Raw genomic sequence first — 11696 nt, 5'->3', positions numbered from 1 at the left:
TAATATATATGTGTGTGTGTGCGCGCGCGCGCGCGCATTGTATCCAAATCAAAGAAATTAATCAATCAAAAATGAAAAAATCAAGCCGTTGAGAAAAGGAATGAGCGGTGGGGAATGGTACGTCGAAGCTAACACTCACAGGTAGGGTTGTGCATCCGGATATCTGGGAAGATCTTTTTTAAAAGCAGGTGGATATCTGCCCAGATAAACCAAATTGAAACCTAGGCGGATATCCGGATTTTATACTTTTCTTTTTTCTTTTTTTTAATAATTTTTTATCATTTTTTAAAATGAATTTTTATAAATAAAAAAAAAAATTCAGAACTTTTTAAAGGCTTTTTTTTATCTAGATTTGGACGATATCCAGAGTATACCAAAAAAAATATGTTTTTACAAATTTTAAAACGGCTTTTTTAAGAAAAACTTTCCAACACTTTTTAAAAGGCTTTCATGTTTATTATTTTTTATAGGCATTTTTTTTATATAATGAACATTTTTATAGACATTTTTTAAACTTTTTTATTGCCTATTCACTACATACTTTATATTGTTGCTTACATCGTACTGCAAAACATCAACTTTACAATGAACAAATAGTGAAAAATTCAAAAGCAGCATAAAAGAACTGTGGAAGAACATTTGAAGTCCAGCCCCCAATCCTCTTCATTGTGAGCTGTGGGAAACAAAGAACTGGAAATCAAGAAATTGGTAAGAAAATCAGATCCCAACTAATATGCATATTATATACAGAAAGAATGAGAAAAAAACCCCATACCCAGATCCAAACAAAAGATTATCGAAAAATAGAAAGGACAGAACAAACAACCAATAAGAGATTCAAATCATTCGCTATCTAAACGAGTCTGATATGCAAGAGATCTACAAGAACTTCAAAACCAAGACACAAACATTTCGCACAAACCAAATCTATACTACGAAATTTCATGACTAAAGGAACCCTCTCAAAGATTTTAGTGATTAATAGTCGAGTAAGGTGTTCTAATTCTTTTTGACTTCATCACTAATGATTCTTGCAATTCTTCTTTTTGGATGTTTTTGAATTGCAGGTATGGTAATTTTTTCAAGTCCCACATAAAACGTTCAAATCTGGAATGGCAACCAAGATTCACAAATCAAATGGATATGGACTCAAACAAAAACGAAAACCCAGATCTAATCTATCCATATCTACCTTTAAAAAGCGAGAGATGCTCACATGGATATGGACTCAAACAAAAATATAAACCCAGATCTAATCTAAACCAAATCTATACTACAAAATTTCAAAAACCCTATAAAACCTTTAAAATCTGGAATGGCAACCAAGATTCACAAACCAAATGGATATGGACTCAAACAAAAACGAAAACTTGGATCTAGTCTATCCATAACTACCTTTAAAAAGCGAGAGATACTCATATAGATATGGACTCAAACAAAAATGTAAACCCATATCTGGGAGAAGCTACACTGTGAGAGAGTGAGTGATGGGTTTCGTTGAGGGATGCTAGGGTTTTCGGGGAGAGAGTGAGAGAAAAAAAGAGAAGATAGAGAGAGGCAAAGTTAGGTTTTCGGGCTTAGGGGAAGTTGGATTTCCGTAGTGTTTTTCAAGAAGGAACAAAGCTACACGGATGGATAAAAATGGAGAGTTCAAGTTGAGAGAGAGAATGATATACCGTAGGCAAACGACGTTGAAAGAGGATGGGCAAACGGCAATCCTCGCGGTGACGGCTAGGGTTTTTGATTTTCAGAAGTTGGAACTTGAGAGATAGAGAGACAGAGTTTTCTGTCGAGTGTCGAGTGAAATATCAAAAGTTGAAATGAGAGAGAGGAGCAGAAGACCAAATTGAAAGCTCATTGGTGCTAGCAAAACGCTGGCGTTTTAAAATATTAACAATGTTTTCAAAAGAGAAACCGGTTACGGATATCTTGTTTAAAAACCGGATCCGTAACTGGATCTGGGCGGGTATAATATTTTTCTACCCACCCAGATGACCTGGATTTCCGAGTTTCAGACCAGACCGGAAAGAAAAATCCGGCCCAGTTCTACACCCTACTCACTGGCCCTAGAACCAAAAATTAAAAAAGAAAAAGAAAAAATGGAAGAACCCAAAGCCAAAACGACGGTGATTTAAATTTTGAACCCAAGGCAAATAAAGCAAATGACAATGACGTATAGTTGGCAAACAGACACAGGCTAACAGATTGAGGCAGACAGATTGAGATAGATACACAGACTGAGACAGACAGAAAAGGCAGACTTTCTTTCTTTGTTTTGAAAAATAAATCCCAGCAAAGATTTTTCAGAAATGCTAGAGCCCCCGAAGAAGAGTCCTAAACTTTGCATCTCGAATGACGTGGAGTGACCCACGTGGCTCCATTAATTACAAAAAAAACCAAATTGAATTTAAAAACAAAAAACGTCCTCTTTCGTGGGTCTCCCATCCTCTTTCGTTTTTCTCCATCCCTCCCAAATCAAATCTCCTTTGTAGAAGAGTATCTCATCCGATTCAAATCTCTCACAGAAATGTCATCCTCTTGTAGATCTCCTCTGCTCCTTCAATGAAATTTCATCCTCTCATATTTCCTTTGTACATCACGTTCCATCCATCCCTCCATCACCGAAAGCCACGACTCTACCCTCCCTTCCAAATCAGAAACGACTTGACTCCCGAATGCCTGGAGCGTAACCATTGAGTTGAATCGTTGTCATCGTCACCTCCCTCAGTGCCAAATAGAGGGAGAGGAAGAGGGAGATGGATTCTGTCCGTTTGGGTTTGGGGTCATCTGCAATATGGTTTCGGGGTCATCTGATTTCAAATCAGTTTTTCTTCTATTTTTTAATATTAAATAAATTACGTGACATGCCATGTGGCACGACACGTTAGTCAAAGCAAGTCTTCGGGACAAATCTTCGGTAATCGTAAAAGAACTCGGATTTTTTGTTTAGTCAAAATTCGGAAGTCGGAGCAGATACCAGCTCTAACTCCAACTATTTTTTCACAATAACTCTGAGTTCGACTCTGAAGTTGTGTTTAGATGTTGAAGTGAGTTGAGTTGAGTTGATAAAATATTGTTAGAATATTATTTTTTAATATTATTATTATTTTGAAATTTGAAAAAATTGAATTGTTTATTTTATTTTATGTTAGAATTTGAAAAAATTATAATGATGAGTTGAGATTAGTTAATCAACCAAACGAAGCCTGAATTTCAAATTTTCCGATTCCAACAGTCGGAGCGGACGTCGGCCGGACTCGAGTCGGCGAAGTTTTTGCCCAGGTGTTTCGGCTGGTAAATAAAGAAATGAACCAAACAAATTAGGGGCTGACCCACGATAGTCGAAAACCTAGCGAAGAGTATTCAAATTTCAGAATCTCAAACAGAGCAAACCGATCCATGTCGAGCGGGGGGGTCATAGTGGATCTCCATAGAAACTCCACAAACTGGGCCAAGGTGGTCGATGACATAGTTAAATTAGAGAGAAAGATATTTCCCAAACATGAGTCGCTTGCTAGATCCTTCGATGAAGAGCTGGGAAAGAAGAACACCGGATTGATTTACATGGACGTGGACGGAGAAGTTGTTGCCTATGCAATGTATTCTTGGCCTTCTTCCATGTACGCTTGTGTCACCAAGCTCGCAGGTGCCACAACCCCTTTCTTTCGTACTTTTTTTGCAATGTATACTTTTTATTTTTTTCCGTTATTTGGAGACAGATTTTCATCTTCCATTGTTAAGTAGGAGCATTAATTGGTGAAAATGTTTGTTCTCCCCCACCCCATTTTGTGATTTCAAATGGGAAATTGATGATTGAATGGAACCCCCACGATCAATATGCTAGAAGTGTCCAGAATTCATGATGTTAGCCATTTCTGGTTAGTTGAAACTAATTAGTGGAAGCCTCAAGTTATTCCGTATCCGAGAATGTTCTTTAATGTTAAAGTGAGTCGGAATCCGAATAAGCTTATCACCTGTTTGATAAAAGTACAAACAGAAATGATTGTATTTGTCCTTCTAATCCGAAATTTTCTGCTCTGTGGTCCGTTTAATTTCTTTGATGGAGAGGAGTTGGCAAGCCCGGAACCACTCAAATGGTAGCTATATTGTTCTAGTTTTTGAACTGTATTGACCATAATCTAATATCTTCAAGTTGGGTGTTCTTTTTTATTGATGGAAACAAGCTCAGTGAAGGAGAATTGTAGGAGGCAAGGGCATGGAGAGGCACTGTTGAAAGCAGCAATTAAAAAATGCAGAACCAGAAATGTGCACCGCATTTCACTTCATGTTGATCCCTTGAGGAATCCTGCTATTAGTCTCTACAAGAAGTTTGGTTTCCAAGTCGATAACCTGATAGAAGGTTACTACTCCTCTGATCGAAATGCCTATAGAATGTACTTGGATTTTGATACTGATTAGGTTAAATGGAGGTCAAAACTTGGTTCAAAGTTGATAGTAATTACTGAACATTTTTGTAACAGCGTTGACATATCTGAACAAGATGATCATTCAATGAATGTCATTGTGACATGATGAGAAGTATCTGATCCATGAAGCCCCTAAACATGCTGTTTTCTATTATTCTAGTTCTCATTTTCCTCGAGTGATCAATGTAATTCCAAGATAATCTCGCCTGTTAAAATATTTTCATGTCACAAGCTCCGTCTTGCCCGCATGATGCAGTCAGTTTGAAGTGCACTTCTGCTTCTTGCTTGTCCCCATTCTTTGCCTGTCAGCGGGTCTCTGTGTGTGTAAGCTGTAAAGAAATTGTCATGTCGCCGTAAGCTCCTATTTCTTCGCCATGGATCATGGTCAGATGTCTTGCAGATAGATCCTAAGCTTCATGCATCCTTCTCGGCAAGAGCTGCTTAACAGCCCTAACATCAGTATCAATGTGGGTATGATAATAGATTAGAGAAGCTTTGCAACCCCGATCAGCCTTATTTTTACACTCATAACATAACTGTCTTTTATGGTTGATTTTTGAGGAGCATGAAATCAGGTACACAAGTCCACTCAAATGAAACAGAGGTAATTGTATTGTGTAACAGTGGAACACAACTTAGGAGCATTAAGAGTTACCTTTTTGAAAAAACAAAGAAAAAAATAAGAGAGATGAGACCCAAGAGAAAATTATCAGTGTTCATTTGTTTTTATTAGAATTAAGACACTATGATATCTTCCAAGTGAAGATTCTCTGTATGAGAAAAACGGTTCCTTGTTGAGCCAACTCGAATTGAATATGTCAACACATGTAAAGTAGGGTGTTTGGCGTTTATATCTTGGCAGATACCCGAGCATCATGACTTTCTCTGAAGTCTGAACACCATGTATTTAATTTTATCACCTTGCTCTGCGTATAAATGGCAATTCCTCTTCAGACAAGAACGATACGAACACAGAATGCTTTATGTTCACAAAGATGCAGGAAAAAAAGTTAAGATAATGGATTGTTGCTGCCCAGGATCGAACTGGGGACCTTCAGTGTGTAAGACTGACGTGATAACCACTACACCACAGCAACGTCCATTGAGGTGTGCATTAAAATTATAAATAAAGTTACGTTTTCTAATTCAGATTCCGACTCAGGCTACGGCTCATATTATATTTTCAGATGATTAATTACAGTTTTATTTACATTTTATTAATAAAACTCATTTTATTAGTTTTCTTAATTTTAATTTAAAATTATTCTCAATATATCAATAATTGACATATAAATAAATAGAAAAAAACTAATATGCTCATCATTTCTTACCGCTCTATTTGACTGCTAGGAAAAAAAATTATTTTTTATTTTTTATTTTTATTTAATGATTAAAGAAGTAATTTTAAGTATATTAATATATTTTTTTATTTTTTAAAAATATTTAAATATATTAAAAAAATGTGAATAAAAAAATTAAAAAAAAATTGCAAAAGCACCTACGGCAAGTAGGACCGCTCAAATAAATAAATTTTTTATAAATATTTCTTAATTACATTTAAGATTTTCCATTTTCCGATATTTTAAATTACTTTACTATTATTTAACTTCATTTAACAGTGCGCTCAACAAAATTCTCTCTTGCCGCGTACCTTCCACGCGCTTTTGAGGCCTACATCCCATGTAGGGTTTCATTCAAATTTTCCTGCCCATTTTTGTTTTGTTTTCCCGCGTCATTTTAGGACTAGTAGTGTTTTTTACTTGGGTTTAGACAAAGGGTTTAGACAAAAAAAAAATGGCTAGGATGTTGAGGAGCTGTATTCAATCGATACTGAAGCTGGTGAATTCTTTGTTGGCGATGGTTGGGATGGCCATGATTTTGTATGCTGTATGGATGATTAGGATTTGGCAGAAGCAAATGGGCGAGTTGCCCTTTGGGGGGTCTGATCATCCAGCTCCATGGTACATTTTTCTTTTTCTTTTGGGCTTTTTGTTCGAGCTTTGTTGAGTTATATGTTTTGTCTCAAATTCCGTTTGGGTATGTTTGGTTATTGAGATACTGTTGCAAGGGAAAAACTCGAATTTGAATATTGAGCTGTTTGAATGATCAGGAAATGAAAGAATGGGGAACAATTAAAAGGTTTTGTTTTATTTTTTTGGTGTAACTTTGTTTTAAGAAAGATAAACAACAGTGAAGATGAGGTTTTTTGGTTTAATAATAGTGACTGTGGCTTCCAATTGCATGAACTCTCCCCTGAATCAAATACTAGTTGTATAGGCTCAAAGGATTGCTGGACCCTTTATTTTCCTTCAAGACCTTGACGATCAAGCAGGGTGTTGGAAGAAACATACACTTTTGGCTTTTGATCTCGAAATGCTAATTGATCACCCTTTATCTCATTGGTATGGAGTACAGCTTAACCTTTGAAATTTCTGCTTTCATAAAATTTACTTTAAGAGAAACCGCTTCTTTTGTGTGAATTGCAGGTTCATTGACACTTTCCTTGGCCTTGGGATCACTTTATGTTTGATCACATGCACGGGACACATTGCTGCAGAAACTGCAAATGGTTGTTGCCTTTATATGGTATCTTTTTTGGAATCAATTGAACTGAATATCGATGTTGTTGCTTTCATCCTCCTTCTGAAGCAAATGTAGTGCTTTTATTTACATCTAAGTCTTGTTGTGTTACTTGGTGATTAGGCTATATTATTTTAGTATTATCCGTTAGGGTGGAGCCTAGTGGTCAAAGGGCAGGTTTTTCAAATGTGGACTCGTACATCCTGGGTTCGATCTGCATTAGGAATTCTTCTAGATTACCCAATCCACAGTTTTGGTGGGTGGAGTGCTTAGGTGAGGTTCCGCGTCTTAAAAACAGCTATATTATTATTCGCTGTTATAGTGTTAACTATTATATTGCTATTTAAGTAACTTCATTCATTAATTTTGGGCCCATGTTATTGTAACGCCTCATAGTTGAATTCTTCAGGAAACAGTCACTATGTAAGTTGCATTGAAGTCATATCCGGAAGAGGATACTTGGGTTCAGTTTCAGTTTATTGCTAAAAGTGTGATCAATCTTGTAAACTGAATTCTAGTAATCCCTTCCATTCTTTGTAAACTCATCTTTGATACGATGGTTCGACCTTGATTTGTCTAGGGTCCTTGCATTAATTGCCTTAATTCCCGTTGAATAGTGGAATCAGATTATACCTTTTCTTTTACTTTTATAGCGTATACTTTTTTTTTCAAACTGTTCTGTTTTTGTTGTATACTTTTTTGCATCATGGTCAGAGTTTCATTCCGAGGATTTTAATCTCCAACCTTTTTTCCCTGTTAAGTAATGCTCAACTTACCCTTAAATTCTATCTTGGGGCTGACATTGAAATTTGGATGCTGAGGTTTTTCTGTCTATTTTGATGTATGTAATTGATCCTTTCATAATACATACACACTTATTTATCATACTCCTTCAGCTTCAAGCCTTGATGTTCTAATCAAAATTCTATAAAATGTCTAAAGAAGAAGTTTCTACCTTTGATTTTTTCACAACTCTTGGATAAGCTCTTTGATTAATATTTTATTCAAATATCCTTCAAAAGCTTGTCTTTCACCCTGTTATTATTATTGGACACTGCTCTTATGAAAAAAAAATCGTTATTAATGAGGTTTGGGTAGAATTGTGTAATTTGTGTTCTAAATTTATTTTTAATGGGTAATTGTGTTTCAATTTTACAATCTAAGTTCAAGTAATTTCAGCCAACACAATTAATTTTTTAAGATTTGGTTTCAATTTTAATTAATTTTATATTCTTGGAGAGGGGTTTGGAACTACTTAGTTAAGTATGTGATGTAATGAGTTCACAGTTGACCTTAAATGGAAACAGTATATGCTGTTTGTCTTCTTGGTCGTCATGCTGGAGGCCGGGGTGACTGCTGATGTATTTCTCAACCGTAACTGGGAGGAGGTATATTATATGCACTCATTCTTTTATTTCTTATCTGATGTACTCGTTAGATTAACGGCTTACTAAAGGTGCTTTTTGTATGCGGTTAGTTACTATGCTTATTTCACTTAACTGGTGACCAGGACTTTCCAGATGATCCTACTGGGAATCTTGCTCAGTTCAAAGATTTTATCAGATCAAACTTTGGCATCTGCAAGTGGATAGGCTTGACCATTGTATCCATCCAGGTTTCTCTCTCTCTCTCTCTCTCTCTCTCTCTCTCTCTCTCAGGTGGTGCCTCGAAACGATCAGGGGTTTGCTGCTCAATGAACGCCAACTAATTTACATCACCGAATCTAATGGAGGGAGTAGAAAGATTTGAGTACATTATACAGTTGCCAAAAATTTTTGCTTTACTTTCTCATAATTTCCCAGTACACTCCTTGTCTATTCCGATTGCCCAACATTCTATAGTTTTCTTGGTGCCTCTTACTTCTTAGGGTTATGTTTTCCCCCCGGTTCGAAGATAAAGAACTATCTGGGTTATGTACTCTTCAGTACCATGATAATGAACACTTTGGATCCTTTGAAAGGAAGTCTGCTGTTGATATTCCATGGCAGGGACTCTCATTATTATCAGCAATTTCTCTCAAAGCTCTTGGTCCACATCAATATTGTGACAGTGATGATGATTATGCTCCTGAGAGAGCTCTGCTCCTCAGGAATGCTGTTCAGCCACCTCCTTATGTTGTTGGTGACCCTGTTTATGGATCAAAAAATGGTACCTGGAGTATAAGGATCAATGACAAGGTAAAATGCTTCAAGGCTTCAGTCATATATGTTGCTCCTATATAAGGCCTATGCTTATAGGTTCTTATTTGCCCAAGATGGGTTGTCCATACAGCTTGTGATTTTCATTTCTTGCTGTGCTTCTCTTTATATATATTAGACAAACAGGTAACTGCGTTCAAATCAGGAAGCTGACTTGTGGATGGATAGCAAGTACTGAGGCACAAGAACGGCTCGTTATAAAATGTTCCTTTGTCCAGTTGAGTGACGAAGGTTGAGAATGGAAATCTTCCAAATGTACTTCCAAAGGAATTGGTGGGAAAAACATCAGATATTGCAATAATCTCCAATGTTTACAGCTCAAATCTGAAATTTTGGGCTATGCATGGTTTATTCACAGATTCTGAAAGTTCATCTCTTGCCACAAAATCTGTTTGTTTTACCGGTTAGATATCGTAGTTTGAGTGCGATTGTGATTGTGATGAGCAGTTTTGAGTATTAAGTCTCCTTCTGCCTTTCCATCACCATGTTGTAACGTATTGGTTCTGGTCTTACACTGTTCTAACAAGTAACTTACCAAATAGGATTTGCATTGTTTTGACTGACGGCTGTATGATTTTCCTTTTCTCTTGTAGAAGCTATCCTAACTTGGTGTTACAATTGCAGAATGTAGAAACGCTAAAACAAAGATGCAGTTCCATTTTGAATGACTCATTTCTAGCATTTTTTTGATTTTGATTTGGTGGAACGGTTCTTTATTATTATTATTTATTTATTTATTTTGCTACTGACACGCCAAATACATCACTAATGTGGAAGCCTGTAACATTATTGATGGTGAAGTAAGCACAAAAATGTTTTTTTTTTTTTTTAATGTTTTGAATGTTTTATAATTGACGTGCTCTCATAGTAAGCTGTTTGTTTATGTACCGACTTGTAAGTAACAAGAAAGTTACGTTTAGACAGTGAGATATTTTCAGGTATTCTGTAAATAGTAGTGAAAAAATAGGTGAAAAGTATAATATTGTTGGCACAAACAAGAATTCGAGAATGGGGGAAAAATATATTAGATTGAAAAGCTACATGTACTTACTCATCAAACTTAGACCCCAACAACCTTAGCATGTTCTTCATATAACCCGTAAAGCTCGTTGACAACTTATGCCACGAGGCGAGAAAAGGGAAAGGTTGAAGATGAAAATAAAGTGATCCAAATAAGCTTTCTTCTAGCTTTTTCTCTTTTTCCCTTGATCTTGCCTTTATAAAAAGCATGATTTTAAGTACTCATTCTTTAGACAACCATGAACCATCCATCCATGCTGTATAGAATATACATAAACATCAAAAAACGCTAAAAAAAATTCAACAAAACGATTGCATGCATGCATGCAATTGGTGCAAATATAATAATAGTAGAGTCGACAGCTTGTGGTTTATGCTGAATGGATTCATCTAAAGGTATGATCTTTTACGGTAGCTTTAACTACCCAATAATCATAATTTATTAGACATTACGTAGATGATCTTTGATTCAGTTACTTTAAAGGCAAACCTGTGTTTTAAAAGGGATCGTGGGGGTTTGTGCATCGAATATTATATGTTTAATTAGCACTTTTGCGCTGCAACTTTTCATGCTTTCCATGGAGGAGCGGGGCGTTAGCAGAGATAGGGCGCGAAAAATCCAATCCTTCTCAATAATTCAAGTTTTCATGGGTCAAAAGAATGAGAAGAAGGAAAAAAATATATATATCCGAAAATCTTCTTTGAATAATTATATCATGCTCGTTTGTATTCATAATTCCTCTCAATTTATCTCATTTAATCATTCTAAATTTCTCAAATTCTCGTATAAAATAAAATAAATAATTCCATTTTTTTCAAATCTAAAAATAAAAATAATATTAAAAAAATATATTCTAATAATATTTTATTCAACTTTTAATTTTAATCTCAACTCATCTCATCTCATTTACGAAAATAAACGAAACATAACCGCTAGTCATAAGTACTCGGAAATAGATTCATAATCCATGATTCAACTTAACATCAAATTAAAAAACTAGGGTGGTTGTATGAAAATGAGTTTGAGCATGATTTTGGAGCTATGTTCTTGTAGATCGTTATTGCTTCTTGTAAATAGATATATAAATGTATTATTTTTTTTATTGAAAGATCGATTGGTGCAATTATATAAAAGTTAAATACTAATATTTTTCTATATTGGCCTTGTTTGTTTTCAGAAAACATCTCATCTTATCTCATCTAATCTCATCTAATCATTACAACTTTCCAAACTTCCAATACAAAATAAAATAAATAATTCAACTTTTTTAAATTCCAAAATAAAAATAATATTAAAAAATATATTCTAACAATATTTTATTTAATTTTTTAACTTTAATCTCAATTCATCTCATCTCTAAAAACAAACGAGCCAAGTTGACATGAAGGGTTTCTACAATGATAATGCATCCAATTAACATATCAATAAAAAGACTTGTAAATAGATTTTTTCACTATTTCTCACTGTGAG

General features: G+C 35.2%; 2 protein-coding genes and 1 non-coding gene across 6 annotated transcripts; 2 read left to right on the top strand and 1 right to left on the bottom strand.

The window, feature by feature from the left end:
- The first annotated feature begins 3220 nt into the window (after window positions 1-3220).
- On the top strand, window positions 3221-5105 carry LOC109017155. 2 transcript variants are annotated; one of them, XM_035688109.1, is made up of 3 exons: window positions 3235-3646; window positions 4190-4360; window positions 4482-5105. In XM_035688109.1, exons 1-3 carry the CDS (start codon window positions 3400-3402, stop codon window positions 4514-4516), a joined length of 453 nt encoding a protein of 150 aa, XP_035544002.1. In that variant the 5' UTR covers window positions 3235-3399; the 3' UTR covers window positions 4517-5105. The 2 variants fall into 2 exon arrangements, with proteins under 2 accessions (XP_018855005.2, XP_035544002.1); XM_018999460.2 differs by having other exon boundaries at window positions 3221-3646; window positions 4190-4549.
- Window positions 5106-5451: 346 nt separating this feature from the next.
- TRNAV-UAC lies at window positions 5452-5524 on the bottom strand. Its single transcript has one exon. It is a non-coding gene; the product is annotated as a tRNA-Val (tRNA).
- A 566-nt stretch (window positions 5525-6090) lies between these two features.
- Window positions 6091-9862, top strand: LOC109020662 (tetraspanin-19). 3 transcript variants are annotated; one of them, XM_019003175.2, is made up of 7 exons: window positions 6304-6388; window positions 6705-6829; window positions 6914-7013; window positions 8315-8395; window positions 8518-8622; window positions 8996-9184; window positions 9324-9862. In XM_019003175.2, exons 1-7 carry the CDS (start codon window positions 6386-6388, stop codon window positions 9333-9335), a joined length of 615 nt encoding a protein of 204 aa, XP_018858720.1. In that variant the 5' UTR covers window positions 6304-6385; the 3' UTR covers window positions 9336-9862. The 3 variants fall into 3 exon arrangements, with proteins under 3 accessions (XP_018858719.1, XP_018858720.1, XP_018858721.1); XM_019003176.2 differs by having other exon boundaries at window positions 6332-6388; window positions 6697-6829; XM_019003174.2 differs by lacking the exon at window positions 6705-6829 and having other exon boundaries at window positions 6091-6388.
- Window positions 9863-11696: the final 1834 nt, after the last annotated feature.

The sequence above is a fragment of the Juglans regia genome, chromosome 1, assembly GCF_001411555.2.
Source record: "Juglans regia cultivar Chandler chromosome 1, Walnut 2.0, whole genome shotgun sequence".
Classification (NCBI taxonomy): Eukaryota; Viridiplantae; Streptophyta; class Magnoliopsida; order Fagales; family Juglandaceae; genus Juglans; species Juglans regia.
Note: the sequence above shows the minus strand (reverse complement) of the source record. Positions and strands in the feature narration are given on the sequence as shown.

What these genes read in the sequence shown, in the direction of transcription:
- LOC109017155 (XM_018999460.2), top strand. Translation starts at nt 3,400, where the DNA reads ATGTCGAGCGGGGGGGTCATAGTGGATCTCCATAGAAACTCCACAAAC. An exon ending in TTGTGTCACCAAGCTCGCAG is followed by an intron (nt 3,647 to 4,189) that starts GTGCCACAACCC and finishes AAACAAGCTCAG; the next exon opens with TGAAGGAGAATTGTAGGAGG.
- LOC109020662 (XM_019003174.2), top strand. Translation starts at nt 6,222, where the DNA reads ATGGCTAGGATGTTGAGGAGCTGTATTCAATCGATACTGAAGCTGGTG. An exon ending in ATGGTTGTTGCCTTTATATG is followed by an intron (nt 7,014 to 8,314) that starts GTATCTTTTTTG and finishes AAATGGAAACAG; the next exon opens with TATATGCTGTTTGTCTTCTT. An exon ending in TGACCATTGTATCCATCCAG is followed by an intron (nt 8,623 to 8,995) that starts GTTTCTCTCTCT and finishes ATTCCATGGCAG; the next exon opens with GGACTCTCATTATTATCAGC.